We start from the raw sequence: 19000 nt of genomic DNA, 5'->3' as shown, positions 1-19000 counted from the left end.
AATTAGAATGAGTGATGGTGTATTAGTTTGAAGAGATACATTCCTCTGTCTTGTTTGTTTCATTCATGACTATAATTTTATCATTTCACATCTTTGACAAGCAAATTAATTATAAACCCAAAGAGATCTTTAAACAATTATCTTACTCTGTTATTAAGACATCAGTTTTAGCCAACTGTCTGAACTAATTCATTAATACTATATGTAAAATATTAAGGCAAAATGTCATACAGTGCAGTGTGATTATGCCTGGAGAGTACAGTAAGTGGGTTTGAAAGACAGACACGTGCAGCATGAGCTATAATATCAAATAATTCATGTCTTTCTATAGGGAATGCAAATAAGTTTGTCTTAACCACAGTTAAACATTTAAAGAAATATGCCATGACAAGTGTTAAAACTAACTGTCACATCTAATTATATGCTGGAAGTTGATCACAGACTTTTTTGTGCATAACCAGCTATATGAGCAGACTAAAATAATCAAAATCAGAAACATTCAGTTATAATTATTTCAATAAAGTAGGCTTGCTATAACACACCATTCTAAGATATACAAGCACTCATATAATATCTGAAATTTGGCCATTTGACGTACCCTGCTCATTAGCAGCCTGTTGTACTAAGGAACATTATATAAGGCAGTGTGCTGCCTTAATACGGACAATTATACATTAAGTAGGAATGAAACAAGCTGTTTGGGGGTTCACAATATCGGTCTTAGAAGAACATGGGAAGGTGTGGGGAGCAGGATGATGGTGAGTGCAGCAGCTGAGTGTTTGCATATAGTGTAAAGATGGCATGGGTGGTAGGCACAATTGATCAAAAAATCAGTATGGAATGTTCCACACAGTACTTACATGCAAATTACACTTCAATGCTAACGGAGGAAATGATTCAATCCAAGATTTTATCATCCAATACAACTGACTATATTGTACAATAATATAGAATCAAGTATATTATCTTATGTAATATTTATTACGTACAGAAATGCATGTTGAGTAAAATGAGCAGCTTTAAATGATTTTTAATTTGAAACTAAACACATCGGATCAAATGAAGTAAACAAGCTGCATAGATGGACAGATTGGTACGGAGTGATTTAATGCGTCTGTCCACATTGAGCTTTACAGGTCTATAGTAGGCTTGTGTGTGTCTGTGTGTGTGTTCATTTGTTTTTCTTCATCAACCAGGATTATGTCTGGTAGAGCAAACAAGTTTTCAGGTGTCATCACTTAGAAATTTCTCTGAATGTACACATGCCGATCTTGCTCACAGTCTTGTTACTTCTCGTCTGGACTATTTCAATTCACTCCTCTTTGGTCTCTCTAATAAATCTCTCCATAAGCTTCAGCTAGTCCAGAATTCTGCAGCTCGCATCATTACTCAAACCCCATCTATTCACCATATTACTTTGGTCTTGCAGCAGCTTCATTGGCTCCCAATTAAATTTCAAATTGATTTTAAAATTCTGCTGTTAACATTTAAGGTCATTCATAACCTCGCCCCTCCAGATCTGTCCAACCTTCTTCATGTTGCCATTCCCTCCCATAACCTTAGATCCTCTTCCTCCACCTATTTGACCGTCCCTCTCACTTTTCTAACCACCGTGGGGAGCAAAGCATTCAGCTGTTCTACTCCCAAGCTCTAGAACTCACTACCTTAAATAGAAATATCAAATCATTTTCAACCTTCAAATGTAAACTTAAAACCCATCTGTTTAAAATGGCTTGTTCCCTATGATTACGGTGGCTTTGTTTGGTTTTAATTTTTATATTTTCTGATGTTTTGAGTTGTTTATAATGTGTTTTTTATTTATTTATTGTTTGTTCGGTGTCCTTGAGTACTTAGAAAGGCGCCTTGTATAAATAAAATGTATTATTATTATTATAATTATGTGCGTGCATGCATTTAGTAATATTAATAATTCTTTGCAATAATATAGCATTTTTCTCACTAATCAAAGTGCTTTACCCAGTGACTGGGGAGTCACCTCTACTAACGTGCAGCATCCACCTGGATGATGTGATAGCAGCCATTTTACACCCGAATGCTTTCTGCACAGACATACTGTAGAGACAGGGAATGATTAGGGGGCCAGAATGACTAGGCTATGGTGGTTTTTAGATCTCATCCAAGGGATGGCACCATTTTTACTGCACAGTGTCCCCATCACTGCACTGGGGCATTGAGATCCACATTCAGACCACAGGATAAGCACCCTCTGCTAGACTCAAAAAACACCTCTTCCAGCAGCAACCCAATGCTTTTCATGGGGGTTTCTCCCATCCATGTGTTGGCCCGGCCTGAGCATGTTTTGCTTCAGATGGATGAGCTGATCTGAAGTGCATGTGGTATATCTGTCATAGCACTTGTGTATGCCAACCTCCTCCAAATGATTGTCCATACAGCTCCTAAAATCAAGGCTGACCTTCCATAGCTTCATACCATCTACTTCACCCGATATCTGAGGAGAGCTGAATCTATCATCTCTAATTAAAACCATCTAGCTTTTACTTCTGCCTTCTGGGAAGCACTACCAGAGCCTCACCACTCGCTGCATATGCTTCATTAGCAGGTTCTTCTCCAGGCCATAAGGACACAGTAACCTGATCATACCTACCCTGCACTGTGTGCCATACCCTCCTGCAAGTTGATGTGTAATTGTGCTGTACATTATTTTTTATTTTTATCATATTTATTTATTAATTTATTTATCTTCTGCTGCTCTTATTTATTTATGCTATTTATTTATTACATCACTGCAACTTTGGCACAAGAATCTCGCTATGCTCTTCCGGTGTATGTGACACTAAAAATCTCTAATTTCTAATCTCTGATCTTGCATTACTACTATTTAAGATTTTATTATGTACTTTAATTTTGTATACACATGCAACCTTTTCTTTCTTAATATAGCTGAGCCCCTATTTCACATTCATATGTGTAACATTTTTTTACGTTTTATACTTTTGAGCAGTAGTGATGTTGATGGCTGTTTGTTTTGAAAATAAAAAGAAGGACGGCTGTTATAGCCACAAAGGGTGAGCAACTCCATATTAATGACCATGGTTTTTGAATGGAATGTCTAAGAATCTCATAAAAGTGTGATGGTCAAGGGTCCACAAACTTTTGGCCATATAGTTTATGTGTAGGACTCTCAAAAATGCAACCCTCCGTTTTAGGGATCTCAGTTTCTCAGAAGTATGTACTGCTGTTTAGTTAAACATACTAATTCAATATTCATAATTATCTTTTATACATGTTTTTCTATTGAATAATTAACTAGGGAATAAAAATATTTTTAGATACAGAATGCTTTATTTTTCAACTTACTATAATATGAAACAATTACCTTTGCTAAGTGTATTTAATTCAAAATATAATTTACTCAAGAACATACCTATAGCAGTTAGTTATCATTATCACGTTTTCATCCGCTTTTAATTTTCCAAGAAAAGAGTATAGTACAGAAAAATTGAACATACAAAAAATGAAAAAATGTTTCATTTCAAATTCAATGCCATCAACAAACCATCTGAAAAGCAATGAAATGAAATCTGGTAACCCAGTGAGTTGTCACTCAACATAACCGAGACATCGAAATGGTTCACTGAGTCCCAGCTTGCTTACCTTTATTAACAGTCTTAGTACATTCCTGACAAACTCTAAAGAAGCTTTATTCAGTTTCTTAAACAGAACATTTAATCTTTTAATTAAACGTTAAATAGTGTTATACTGCGTTACAAGAGATTTTTCCACCCGAGTAAAACAAGGTGATGAATAAGCAAAGTAGCATACGATGACACTGCAGATTTCACTATGTAATATTTTCCCATTTGTTGACCATCACTGCTTAGTGAGCTAATAGTAATAGTGTTTTAAATACTATCTAAAAATGATGTTCTATTTTCATGGCTTTTCTTACAGTATTTGCATTTTTTGAATTTGATTCTGGTTTATTGTCTCTTATTCTTTTTCAAAGCTTTGCATATTCTATACAGTATGAGTCTTTACTTAGTGTTTTATGCTGTGTGGAGACCGGCCCGGACACGTTGAAGTCTCCCAATACACGTTTATTTACAGTCATATTTACACAAGTGCACCCCAAAACCCCCTCAAAGTCCCCAAAGTCCAGGCCAACCTCGAATGGATTTCTCTTCTCTTCTGGCCACCTCCTTGCCTCGTCCCAGACCTTGTCTTCCTCACTTCCGACTCCAGCCCTTGTCTGAAGGGAGGCGGCCCCTTTTATAAGCACCCGGATGTGCTCCAGGTGTGCTTCCCGGCAATCTTCCACCATCACTCCCCAGTGTGGTGGAAGTGCCGGCTTTGTACCCGGAAGCACTCCAGGTGTCCCTGCTCATCTTCCCCCCAGGTCCAGGGTTCCGAAGGCATCTGGGCGCCCCCTGGTGGTGACCACGGGCCCCTACAAGGTTGAGCTTCAAAGCCACCAAAGGCACCAGGGTGTTTGCCTACACATGGTCTGAGGGAGGCGTAAGCCCTCCTCCGGTCCTCCAAGGCATCCCGGCCGGGTCACCCCCCTCAGCCATCTGCGACAGCTGATATTATTTATATTTAATGTTGTATCTGCCTTGTTGTTCTTTCTGAATTTCTGTGACGTTTCCTTGAGCTTGGAAAAAGTGCTATATAAATAAAATATATTATTATAATACATAAGCTTTTATTTATTTTATTATGCCAATATAGTCGAGTGAGGCAGCTGCCTGATAACATCACTCAAAATTAGGGTCTTGGTGTGGGTATAGTTTACATAACCTAAATCAAGATATTTGCGAGTAGTTCATAACTTATACTTTTAGTATACCATTCTTTGCACAGAATAATGATGAATGTATCTTGGCAATGCTTGATTTCCATTCCTAATCTGAATGTTTTATTCAGAGATCTGTTTCCCATTGCTACTTTAAATCATCTAAGGGGTCGCCTTTTAACAGAACATGATAGAGTGTAGAAATACTGATAATGTATTCATTACTGCAAAAATAATATAGCTCTTATCACAGGAGGATTAAGTACGTCTGGCAGGTGTCTTGTACCAAGAATTCCACCAATTCTGGAGGTAGATGAAATCTGAGACATAGATGTTTGATGGATTCAAACAATTTATCGATATAGAAATCTGTTAGGGTTCCAATTACAAGAATCTGTCATGTATTCATTAATTTGCAAATTAATGATGGTTAGGAAAAATGCAAATGTGTAATGGATAATAAGGTCTTGGACTACCATATGTCTACCATATTTTAGGCAAGTGTTCATCCACTGGATTCCTGCTAAATTGCTTGGATTTGTCCCTTTTTATGACTTATGTTTATATTCCTTTTCATTGTCTTTGTCATTGATTTTTCAGTTTGAATAATTTATTATTATTTCTATTAATATTGTCCCATTAATTTAGTAGTCTTTATGTTTCATGTATTATTATTTTTATTATTTTTAAAATTGTTTATGTAATGTTTCCTTAAATGTCTTTATATTTTCTTTGTTTTGGGAATGGAACCCTAGGAGGGGGAACAATCCTCCAGCATCATAAAAGGAAGGCTGGGAAGTGGAATCCCTTGTGATTCTCTGAATGTGCTTTGCTAGAGTAAGCCATCATGAAAATGTTGTATTGCGTCAGCTTCCATCTGTTGCAGTTACAGTGTAGTTTTTAAATCTCATTTACTTTTTAGTTTACCGTCATAGTTCGTGACTATTGTTATTTTCATTAAATGTTCTGGGGTCTTTATTCTTTTGTCTCAAGATTATTATTTAGAGTATTGTATTGAGTCCGGCCTCTTTTTCTTTTTGCCACTATTGCTCATTTGATCATTTTGTTATATATATATATATATATATATATATATATATATATATATATATATATATATATATATATATATATATTTGTTTTTGTAAGTAAATCCTCCCCTTAGAAATATTCTTTTATCATCAGTCTCTTTACAAGTAAGGGGTTTATGGTAATCCCATCCCTTGTGAAGCATTTTAGTTGCTAAATGAGATGTTACTATGACATTCATTCTACACTTACTGTATGTGGCCTGTGGCTAAAAGCGTGACCTCATACTGCAGTTGTATGTTTCTAGAATACACATTTATACAGCTCTCTATATTGGCTCTTCTAATCCGCAACATCCTCAAGATTTTCATATAGAGCCAGTCTTAGAAAGTAAAATTTAATGATAAATTAAAAAAGTATTTACTTAATTAGAATAGAATACAGTATAAGTTTAGTATCGCATACATTCTTGTTTATCCCCATAAACTAACCTATTAATGGGATATTTTTAGTACTCTGCTATATATTTGGTATGACAATAGAATAATCTCAGATTATTAAACATTGTGGATGTGCAAGGGAATGACAGCTTGTGATAAATTAAATTTGTTTAAAGAAAACAAATGCACAATGTCAGCAAATCCTCAACAAATGGTAGTGTCCTTCAAACTTGGGGCAAAGTAATCTTGTTTTTTAGTAATAAAGGAGCTCTCTCTCTTGGAAGCATTCAAAAGGGTGACCTCAATTGAGCGCAGCGAATAAAGGCGTTCGTAGATAATTTAGTTCAAATGGCTAATCTAATAATCTAATAAATTTTCTGTAATAATTTTGTTGCGTTTGCCTTTATTCGCTGCGCCCAATTCAGGTCGCCTTTTTGAAGCTCGCCTTTATTTACGCGCCCTTATTGAAGGATACCCTCTCTCTTTGCTATTTCCATCATGAAGTGACGCTTCCTTCCAGGCAGTCATGCTTTTATGGCCCAGGAACTGGGAGGGGCAAAGTCAATTTCCCTCACTGGGCAGTTTGTTGATACTGTGAGAGAAAAAGGAAAACCACATAGTTATTGGCAGTGCCCCCTCTTGGCCTGGGGTGGAACAACATAGCAGGGAGGAACTCAGAGGGTGACCCTCTGACACACATGCGTGACAACAGTTAGATAGAAATATGAACTCTTCGATTAGATTGAAAGGCACAGGGGCATTTAGGTTTCTGACAATATGCCATAGCACATGTGAAACCTAATGAAGTGTAACTAGGGTACTTAAACCTTAAACACAAACATCACAGGCAAGAAATGTTCTTTTTGTGTTGTGTGTGAACTACTTGCTTTTTCTTTCACTCAATCTTTTAAAATGAAGAAACCTGGACTTTGTATTAGTTTCATATTTTCATCATACTTAATGCTCAAGTCTTTCCAGTAGCTGTATTTAAAACTATTTTACAAACCTTTGACAAACACAGCTATAATCACCACTGTGTAAATATTGTCATGGCTGAATTTTAAGTGCAAATCAGTTTTGTTTCTATTTAGAAATGAAAAAGTATCAAAAATTGAGTACATTTGGAGCATAGTATGCCACACATTTTTGTACCACTCCATGAATCACACAAAACAGTTAAATATTGGGTCGTGAGTTGCTTTTGTATTTAATGGAAATGGTTTGCAGATTGTTTGTGAAGTGTTTCATGATGGATTTAGTACAGCAATTGGAAACAGTTCTTTATTACCAGGCAATTGTCCATAATTCTCCAAGGAGGATGACGATTGGCAACAATTCCACAGTGGAACAAGGAATGGATCTTTTAGTGCCTCATAGACACGAAAAAAGTTTCTTAGAAACACTAAAAAGGGCAAGAATGGGTTGCAACAATAAAAAGTTAAAGAAACCCAGCCAGGCAAAACTCACAGTAAATTGTGAGTTATTAAGTGTGATTGAATGTTTTAAAATGATGTGCATCATCATACTCTTAATTAAAACATTAAGGCAACATTATAGACTTTATTGAAATCACATAATGCTAGAAAACAATAGAGTAAAACTGTACTTATTGTAACATAGTAGGAAAGCAATCTCAGTCCACCCAAAGCCCCTGCTTCCTGCTATCCAAATACAGCCCAGTATATCCATTACAGCCCTGCTGAACATGAAGCAGTGGCCTATACAAATACAGCAGTGACCAGATGGCACCAGACTCTAAAATAATTGTACTATATCTCCTCATTTTTTAACAAAGACACCAGATGCCCCATTGATCATCACTGCAGAAAGATCCAGTAGAGTCAAGTTAAAAAAAGAAACAGAGAGACAGTGAGAGGTTACTGCTATCTTAGCGCCAATTGTACCTAAGGCAAATAACCTCTGCTGGATCAGTTTAGACTACTATTAATTCTCCTTTTGACAGGATCATACTTACTCCACAAATGTCAGCGTGATGCATATTGCTGTCCAGCATGTTACTCATTCTTTTTCGAAGCCCCAATATTATAACATTATTATACCAGTTCACAGGAGGATGAGAGACCCTGTCCTGGCACAATAGGGAGACATAGCCGAAGAATAGGAGCCAGTCCAACACAGAGTTAATAATTCAGTGAAGAATATTTGTGTTGAATTTGTTTTCAAGTAATTATACTTGGAATACATTAAAACAAATTGCATGTGATATTCAATGAAAAATAAGTGAATCGTTTTCCAGAGTTTTATTCATACAGCATAATTGTATCTAAGTGTTCAATTAGTAATAGAAAATTAGGAAAAGAAAGAAAAGTACTTAAAAGGTTACTATGTGTAGAGACAATGGGGGTATATACTTCGAGACATTCGGACGCTTTAGTACTTCTGCTGATGCTTGAGGAATTTCTTTAAGACTGTATTAGGATGTTGGGTTGTCTGTTACATTGTCACGCAGCAGTTCCTCCTTGCCACTCTCTCTGACCTTGGTATCGCTGGCACTATTCTCAGGTTTTTTGAGTCCTACCATGTGTCCTGGCAAGGAGAAATGACATGGGTTCCCCAAGGATGAGTGCTGGGCCCTCTCCTATTCTCACTATACACCTCCTTACTAAGTTCTATAATCCTGTTCCATGGTTTCTGTTATCAGTGCTATGATGATGATACAGAGCTGTACAAGTTGTTCCCTCCAAAAAGTTCATACAGTATCACCTGGAATATACACATTTCTAATTTATAATGCCAACTGAAAGAACACCGCCCCTAACTCAGCCTGGCAAAGACAGATCTTTTTGTAATCGCAGATTATCTGTCTGTTCAGCACTCTGTTCATCTTGGCTCATTATCCCTAACACCCGCCAAGTCTGTACAACCTTGGGGTGGTAACCAATTAGCAGCAACAATCTCTTAGTCTTGCAGATTCACTCTATACAACATCTGCAAGATCAGACAGTATATGACAGAGTATGCAGCATGACCCCTGGCCCAGGCTTTGGTTTTGTCACATCTGTAACTCTCAAATAACAAGAGTACCAACATGTGTCACCAAACCACTGATTCAAAATGCAGAGGCACTTATAGTGTTCAACCAGCCGAGTCAGACACACGTCACTCCTCTTTCCAGACCACTACATTGACACCTGGTAGTGGCATGTATTAAGTTCAGATCTTGATGCTTGCTTGTAGCGGGGCTACATAATAATAAGTATTCGTGTTTTTTTTTCTGTGTGCTGAGTGCGTTTTGTTTTCATTGTCCCGTTTGCTGTACTATATGTATGTATCAGTAAATGTTGTCCCAGTAAGTGAAAAGGGGAAGGATGACGAAGGGAGACCACAACCCAAGATGGAAATCACTTGTTGAATCTGTCAGTTACATCCGGGACATTTTATATTTAAACGAGAGGAGCAAAAGGCAAAGGAATGAAGAAGGAGAGGAGAGAGAAGAAAAAGAATAAGAATCATTTATGCATCCATATGTCATCTCATTTCCATTCATTGTACAATTCCATTACTTGCTTCAGAAGGATCCGGACCATTATCACGACTGACAGCACTGAGAATCCCCGGGGTTTGAATACATATCAACCATTGCTGAGGACACTTACGGGAAGGTTGTTTTTTGTATTGTCAGGAGAAAGCAATATTTCACATCAGAAAATATTCAACTGTTACCAGACTTTATTAGCTTTTGGACTCACTTATCACTTTTCCATTACCGTTTATCATTCATCTGTGTTTGTGTTACATGTTTATTATTTGGGGCAAGGGAGGGTTTTGTAAATATTGTGTTTTCATTTAATAATTATTCACTAGTGTCATTGGATTAGTGGTGGTTTGTGTGTATATATATATATATATATATATATATATATATATATATATATATATATATAATTAAATATTCATCTGTCTTCGTGTGCATTTATATTTATCATTGTCAATATATCCGTTCTGGTTTTACATATCTGTCTACTGTTTTCTGGTTATTTCATCGTGTTGGGAAATTTAAGACAATCTGTAAGGAGTATGGCTTATTATCATTTTGAGAGTCTTCAGGCTAATCCAAGGAAATAGTCTTGGTAGTGTAGTGGCCAGTCTGGGTAAGGGGTCGGCCGTTACATGCTAACAGAGAATTCAATGGGTCAATACCTATTGTGGCAGATGGCCGGGACCCATGCCTGTTCGAGACACCCCTTTGACTCTAGATCCGGGGGAGCAGTCATGGGATGCACACTATGTCCCCTGGAACACGTTGTTGCATCAGGGTCAATATTTTGGAACACTGGAGCTCATTCCTGTTGGGATCTGTGGCCACCACCAGGGGGAGCTGCACAGCCTAATGAGCCCATCTGGGCGCGAACGCAGCCACACCCAGAGGTGCAGCTGGAAGTAGGTCAACGAGCACCTGTAGCACTTCCTGGTGGGCTATAAAAGGAGCCGACAGTCACCAATCCGGGTGCCAGAGTCGGGAGGAGGAGGAGGACAAAGCTGCCTGGGAGGCATGAAGGAAGAGGAGTGATTTTTCGGTGTTTGGTGATTTCTTTGGTGGCGTTTTGGGCCTGTGTTGGGCCCTGTGGGACACGGGGAAGACGTGCCCCATGGCTGAAGAAAAATTAAAAACCTTTTTGTTTCATTTTTATACGTGCCTCTGCTGTCAGTCTGTTTCAGTCTATATACAGTATATAGAGAAAGACATTTATGAAGTCGTCTTCTCTTTCTCAAACACCCTGGCCTGCTAAGGAATGATGCCTGGTGATTCCTCCTCTGCTTGGCATCACATTTCTATCAAGACTTCTTTCAAGAGTCAACAAGCTGCCTACCTCCATTCGAACTTCTGACTCCCTCAGTGTGTTTAAGAAGCGTTTGAAGACTCTCTTGTTCTGTGATTTTTCTGTCTAACTGATATCAGTTATTAGATTTTTGTTTAAGGTATTGTAACTATTTTATTGATCAATTCTGTAACATTGTCTTGTAACATTTTTTTCCAAACAGTCCCCACCAGTCTAATGTTTTCTTAATTAGGTGGACCCAATTGGGTTAATTCCCAAATTGATATGATACGAGGTATTGTGGATCAAATGTAACAATTTTGAGCTAGCAGGACTAGCAGATGAAAATACTAAAATGATAGTCATTTTCTTAGGCAAAAAACAGATTGGGGTCTGGAATACCAGGAAGTCACAGAGAAAATCAAAGCCTTTAATGCAAAATGCAGAGATCAAAGTCAAAGGAATCAAACACTACAGTCTCCCTTGAACACCACCATCTTATAAATGTGAGTTTAATGACATCAGATTGATCGACAAAGTGATTGCATAATTGGCAACCAATGCTGTTGATACAAATAAATATGGCCATGCCTGAGCTGAAAAACAGCCTTTAGGAATGGAGAAAATCAAAAAAGAGATCTTCTTAATATCTGTTTTGGTTTCATTCCTAAACAAGGAGATCAAAAATAAATAAAATGGAGGTGTTTTCTTTTGTCTTCTTTTGGTCTTCAAACCTTGAGGTTGTGTGTTCAAATCCTTCTAGTGGCAAAACATGGCCATGAATAAGTCACTTCATCTGCCTGTGGTTCAAATAGTAAAACAAAGGAAATGTAATCTTAGATGTTGTAAGTCATATTGAATAAAGGCATCAGTCCAAAAATAAGTTAAAAAAAATATGAAGTCTTGAAAGAGCTTAAAACAAGATTTCACCAAAATAGAATGTGCTTTTAAACCAAATTCTCAATTTTCACTCCTTTTACCTTTGTTGTCTCCTTTTTCATTCTAAAAGTAGTCATCCTAAGGAATTTTAGGAGAAACATTTGTGGAAAAGTTGATTCTTAAGTGAAATAAATGAGAATCTCTTTTAAGTCTCACATGGCATCACATATTGAGAAGAAGATTTGTAACAGCAGGCGCAACTAGGAAAATTAAACCACAGAACAGCAAACCAAGGATGCTGCCATCAGGCAGTTAAAAATAAATAATAATGAGAAAAATAAGGCTGCACAAAGCCATATAAAAATACGTTATTTAAGTCAAAAATCTCATAATAGCCCCACTGTGTCACCCAAATATATAAAAAAGAATGTTGTGATACTGGGAGCCAAGTTTATATTTTCACTAACATAGCATGGATTGATTTGTTTAGTTTCCACCACAAAATATACAGTTCTAAGTTCTAATTTCTATGACCATCTGCTTCTGTTATTTACAAAATGATATTTGTCAGGTATGTGGCTGTGCGTGTGTGTATGGTGCTTGAACGAGACTGCTTCATGTAAATTTATAAATGGTCTGACCTCAGTTAAATATTACAAGCGGAATGCCACAGTTCATTTCTTCAGACAGGTTTTCATTTGCAGGCTGACTAATACAGACTTTTTTAGGCAATGGTGCAATTTGCATACTGAAAGCAAGACAACATATTAAGTTTGTAAAGCAATGCTGGGCTCTTTGTCTTGGCTGATTATTGGTCTCCGCCTTGTGCTCAGTGATAGATTGGTCAGTTTAACTTGTTTTGTGGCACATTTTTTGTGCAAGCAGTACATTTTGATGGGATTTATTAATGTAAGCCAGTTATTTTGTTTAAAGAAGTTCATGATGACATAAAGAAAGTAATGATAGATATTTGCTGATTGTTTTTTTTTTTTTGTTAAAGCATGTTAAAGGTATAACAATATATTTCTGCAGAGGAAGAGGACCACTGAAGCACACATCTGATGTGATAAATGCTGCAATGGTGATATCTGAGGCTGGTGGCCGAATGGACATCCTGGCACGACAGATTGCTCATCAGGTATGATTCAAGATTCAAGAGTATTTATTGTCATTTCATCCATATACAGTAGTGCAGCATACAGTGAAACGAAACAACGTTCCTCCAGGACCATGGTGCTACATAGAACACAAGACAATAAAGAATCCACGACACATAACATAAAGACACGTAATATATAACAAGGTGCATTTGAGTCAAATGTGCAAATATGTGCAACCATGTGCAACATTGCAGAGCAGAACACATATATCAGATATCAGATCGGTCCATGAGTGTTCAAGAATCTAACTGCCTGTTGGAAAAAACTGTTACACATTCTGGTGTTAAGGGCCCGAATGCTTCTGTACCTTTTTCCCAATGGCAGAAGTGTAAACAGTGAGTGTGGAGGGTGCATTGGGTCAGTCACAATGCTGGTGGCTTTGCAGATGCAGTGTTTGGTGTAAATGTCCATGATGGAAGGAAGAGAGACGCAGATGATCTTCTCAGCTGTCTTCACTATCTGTTGTAGGACTTTACGATCCCTGACCGTGCAATTTCCAAACCATACAGTGATGCAGTTGCTCAGGATGCTCTCTATGGTTCCTCTGTAGAATGTTGTTAGAATAGCTGGTTGAAGATGGGCTTTTCTCAGCCTACGCAGGAAGAAGAGCCACTGCTTAGCTTTCTTGGCTAAAGAGCTGGTGTTGTAGGACCAGGTGAGGTTCTCTGCCAGGTGGACACCCAGGAATTTGGTGCTATTGATGACCTCCACAGTTGAGCCGTCAATGTTCAGTGGCAGATGGTTACTCTTAGTTTTCCTCAAGTCAACAATCATCTCCTTTGTGTTGTCTACATTCAGAGACAGGTTATTGGCTTTACACCAGTCCGTTAACCGCTGCACCGCCTCTCTGTATGCTGACTCATTGTTGTTGCTGATGAGACCCACCACAGTCGTGTCATCGGCGAATTTTATGATGTGATTAGAGCTGTGCATTGCTGCACAGTCATGAATCAGCAGTGTGAACAATAATGGACTGAGCACAAAGCCTTAAGGGGCTCCAGTGCTCAGTGTGGTGGTTCTGGAGATGTTGTTTCCAATCCTAACTGACTGAGGTCTCTCAGGCAGGAAGTCCAGAATCCAGTTACAGAGGGAGTTGTTTAGTCCCAGCAGGCTCAGCTTTTCCATCAGCTGCTGAGGAATGATTGTGTTGAATGCTGAGCTGAAGTTGATAAACAGCATTCAAACGTATGTGTCCTTATTGTCCAGATGAGCAAGAGCCAGATGAAGAGTGGTGGCTATTGCATCATCTGTTGAATGGTTCCAGCAATAAGCAAACTGCAGGGGGTCCAGTGAATGGGAGAGCAGGGTTTTGATGTACCTCATGATGAGCTTCTCGAGGCACTTCATGATAATGGGAGTGACTGCAACGGGACGGTAGTCACTGAGGTTGGATACTTGTGACTATTTTGGCACAGGAACTATGGTGGTGGTTTTGAAGCAGGTTGGGACAACGGCAGTGCTCAGGGAGATGTTGAAGATGTCAGTAAAAACGTCTGCCAGCTGGCCTACACGTTCCCTTTGTACTCCACCAGGAAAATTGTTTGGTCCCTTCCGTGGGTTGACTCTTCATAGAGTATTTCTCACATCGCCCACAGTCAGATTCAATGATTGGTCGCTAGGAGGAGAGGTGGTCTTCTCATCACCACGTTGTTCTGTACTTCAAACCATGCATAGAAGTTATTCAGCTCATCTGGAAGGAAGGCGTCCCTGTCACAGGTGGGTGGTGTTGTCTTGTAATTAGTGATAGCCTGGATGCCTTTCCACATGCTCCATGCGTCTTTGTCACATAGAAAAAGTCCCTGGATTCTCTGGGCGTGTGTGCGCTTTGCTGCTCTGATGGTGCGGGATAGTTTGGCCCTCACTGTTCTCAGGGTGATTTTGTCACCTTCCTTAAAGGCAAAGTACCGGGTCTTCGGTGGCACATTCACTTCCCTTGTAATCCACGGTTTCTGGTTGTGCCATGCAGGGATGTACTTGGAGACAGTAACGTCATCAATGCACTTATAGATGTAGCTGGTCACTGATGATGTGTACTCCTCCAAGTTGATACAGTCGCTGTTGGTTGCAGCCTCTCTAAACATCTCCCACAGTCAGTGAACTCAAAACAGTCCTGAAGGGCAGAGATGGCTTCTGCTGGCCAGGTTCTTACCTGCTTCAGAACCGGTTTGGTGCGTCTGACAAGCGGTCTGTATGCTGGAATTAACATGACAGAGATGTGATCTGTATGTCTGTGATGGCGCTGTACAGTTCCCAGAGTGCTTTTCTTAGCATTAGCGCTGGGTGGTATGTAAACTCTGATTATGTGGATGGTGGTGAATTCCGAGGCAAATATAAAGGTCTACATTTAACAATCACAAACTCCACTAGTGGTGAGCAGTAGCTAGAAACAAGCACAGAGTTACTGCACCATTTTGTGTTGATGTAAGCACACAGTTCGCCACCGTGAGTCTTATCGCACAGAATAGCATTTCTGTCCACTCGAAACGCAGCTAGCCCATCTAGCTGAATGGTAGTGTCTGGAACTCTGTCGCTGAGCCACGTCTCCGTGAAAACAAAGACACAACTCATGCTGGGCAGTTTGCTGGAGTCGAATGCAGTCCAATTTATTGTCCAGGGAGCAGAAATTAGAAAGTAATATGGACGGGAGCGCTGGCTGGCTGGGGTTAGCTTTTAGCCTAGCACGGACTCCCACTCGCTTCCCGCTTTTTCGCCTCCTCACACACTGCCTCCGTGTGCCTCTCTCTCGGCCAGTTCGACGCTGGAGGCCGAAGGTCCGGTTCTCATAGCAGACCGAGGTCACACAATTTATCTTGCAGATTATTCTTTATGTTTTTATATGAATATTGGTAGCAGAGAAGCGTTTCACATTGATATACACGGACTCTAGTTGTTCTGATGTCCATGTACTACTGAAAAAGCAGAAGAAAAGAAATAAAAGTAACTAATACTACATTAAAACACTATTACGGTCCAGAGAGGCCGCTGCGAGGACTGAAAAAAAAAATATGTTACTTATTTAGCACTTTATATGTTAGAAGCTTTATCTAAGTGCATTTTAATAGATTGCTATGTCACATAATTTTGGCACTTATCTTTATGTAATTTATGCTACAGTGGCTGTCCGTCTGTCTGTCCAGGATTTTAAATCACCTGTAGCTCACAAACCGTTTGACCTATTGACATGAAATTTGGTACACATATAGTACGCGATGTCTACTATCTGCTCTTGGGATGATGATTGACCTCCAAGGTTATTCTTTTTTTATTTTATTTTATTGTAGAATCAACTCTCGGCAACGGCCAGCAGGTCGGCCATGCGGCACATGTGTATGGGCGCTGTTCTCATACCTACCACCGTCGCCGTCACTTCCCCTACCTCTTCATATCTTAAATCATTCTTGAGGCACAACATTTAAGTGCAAGATTAAGTGAAAAATTAAGAAAAATGTACTAAGTAATTGCAACACAAACACTGACTTAATCAGTTTTAACACAAAAAGATGCCGACGAAAGAAGAGAAGTGGGCCGCTAGGGTGGAGAAAAAAAGAGCTGCTCAGGAAGCCCTCTGAGCAAATGAATGCTAAACGCACGAAGAAAGAGTATGAAAACTATGAATGCTCAAGTCAAGTGTATTCACTGCATGTTATCATGCAGTGCGCCATTACTGGCTGCTGTACAACACAAGCAAATCTTTTGTACAGGATGTTGCAGTAAGTGATTAATAGATACACTGTAGTAGCCCTTATTCTAAAGTGTCATTGGTGCTTTTTAAGTCTTTCTAAATATAAAGACAAGAGAGACATCAAGTGTGTGTTGGGGTCCCAACCTGGATCACCCTATTTAAAGAAAAACACAGGGTGAAGGAAGGACAGATTCCCCCAGTGTTCATGTTGTGCCAAATTTGGCTCAAAGAAGAAGGGATCTGGTTCCTGCAGATGCTGCTTTAAACTGAATGCATGCTGCCAATGGGGACATGTCATTAAATGGAGAGGGACCAGAAGAAGCGGGGCTTTGATGGAAGCACAGAAGTGACTCTGAGGCATCTTTCCTTATTCTGAAAGTGGAAATGGAAGGCAAGTTAGAGACTGTGCATCACTTTCAGTTTTTTCCACTGTGTTCCCCATAACAGCACCCTGTACGGTACTCACCTGACACACGTTTATTATTCTTACTACAAAAAAAACAAAATACTTCTTTGTTAGATTAGCTTTTGTTTCATTAGTTTATTTTGAGCTGTTCTTGTTAGTGTAACACCAGGATGCAACCAAGTTGAATGGAATGACCAGTAAAGGACAAAGTGAGAGATTGTCAGACCAAATTGTACCTAAGAAGCATAACAAAAAACAATAAGTCAGGAGCCTGGAACCACCTACTCAAAGCATCATGATGCTGCAACATTGATGGACTGAAAGCCAGAAGTCTACGTGACCATCAGCGTCAAGTCCTTCCATGAGAACCCTAAATACAAAGAGGACTGTTTGATTTATGTTAGGTAGATTGCCCAGAGGGGACTGGGCGGTCTCTTGGTCTGGAATCCCTACAGATTTTATTTTTTTTCTCTGGAGTTTTTTTTTTGTTTTGTTTTTTCTGTCCACCCTGGCCGTCGGACCTTACTTATTCTATGTTAATTAATGTTGACTTATTTTTATTTTTTATTGTGTCTTCTATTTTTCTATTCTTCATTTGTAAAGCACTTTGAGCAAAATTTTTTTTTGTATGAAAATGTGCTATATAAATAAATGTTGTTGTTGTTGTTGGAAGTCAAAAAAGAAAACAAAGAAAGCAAACATGCAAGGTTTTTGTTCAGAATCCATCAAACTCAGGTAATTCCTCATTAAACAAGCAAGTTCCTGAGACCAGAAACCTAACAAGAGTGTTGAAACCTAATTCAGAACCAAATCGTAATCAAGAGCAAAAGTAAATAATCAGAAAGAAAGAAAATAAAGAAGGAAAAAAATTGAAAACAAATGCCCAAAATCTACATTAGACTCTGTCAAACTCAGAATATACGGTTCAATTATGTTGTGTCTTTACACCGTCACATTGACTTAAGAAGCACAGCTTCCGGAAACGCTCTCCTTGGCAACTGCTAACGTGAAACGGCTACCGCTGGACCCAATGTGGCGACCGTTAGTAAACAAAACTAACGGTAAATGGATTGGAAACATATATAAATTACAGTATTTAAGGACAATCAAATCGTGACAATTATGTCTTTGTGCTTTTTTCCTATCACTTATATTTCTTCTAGAGTTTTTTTTTACTGGCAGCATTTAATCTGCACATAGAGCCCTAATCCCTGTGTTGAAGCAAGTGCCTCAGGCTTGTTGTTCTGATATGCAAAAATGAAAACTTGACTTTGATTCTGTTTTAATACATTTTCATGTTGCTGTATTTAGACTTTTTTGCCTTTTGATATCAGTTAAGGCATTTTTGCATATACATACTCTAGACCAGGAGTCTCCACCTCCAGTCCTGGAGAGCTACTGAGGCTGCAGGTTTTCATTCTAACACTTTTCTAAATTAGTGACCTGTTTTTGATGGTAATTAACTATTTGCCTTAATTTTATTTGATGCACACCTTAAGACTCAGGCCCTTTAATTATTTCTTTTTTCCTTAATTAGCAACCAAACAATATTAAGACACAAAATGAACAAACACATAAGCAACAACCTGCGTCCATCACATAATACCTGAAAATAAAGAAAGGTGAAGGTCTCAGTAATGCTGATCTACTCATGTCCACAAAACAATTTAACAGTGCACTTAAAAAAGCAAATCAACAGTTTTGGAAATGTCTGCCATGGAGGAATGAGTGCCATGGAATTAAATAACGGGTTTAATTAGCAACAAGAATTGGCTTCAAGTTAAGAAACTTAATAAAGGTTGGAGTTTGAGGCCCCAACTTTGTTGGTCAGCTGTTGGCTCACTTCACA

At 38.7% G+C, this 19000-nt stretch overlaps 1 protein-coding gene across 2 annotated transcripts in view; it reads left to right on the top strand.

Annotated features, from left to right (window-relative positions):
- LOC120514561 (catenin alpha-3-like) overlaps nt 1-19000 on the top strand; it is a 2459329-nt gene that overhangs the window by 2338962 nt on the left and 101367 nt on the right. For both annotated transcript variants that reach the window (XM_039735001.1, XM_039735009.1), the window contains exon 16: nt 12936-13041. In XM_039735001.1, the coding sequence (XP_039590935.1) occupies nt 12936-13041 (106 nt within the window). The remainder of the gene's footprint in view (nt 1-12935; nt 13042-19000) is intronic.

The sequence above is a fragment of the Polypterus senegalus genome, chromosome 1 (genome assembly GCF_016835505.1).
Source record: "Polypterus senegalus isolate Bchr_013 chromosome 1, ASM1683550v1, whole genome shotgun sequence".
NCBI classification, from domain to species: domain Eukaryota; kingdom Metazoa; phylum Chordata; class Cladistia; order Polypteriformes; family Polypteridae; genus Polypterus; species Polypterus senegalus.
This window is presented reverse-complemented; position numbering and strand designations above follow the sequence as displayed.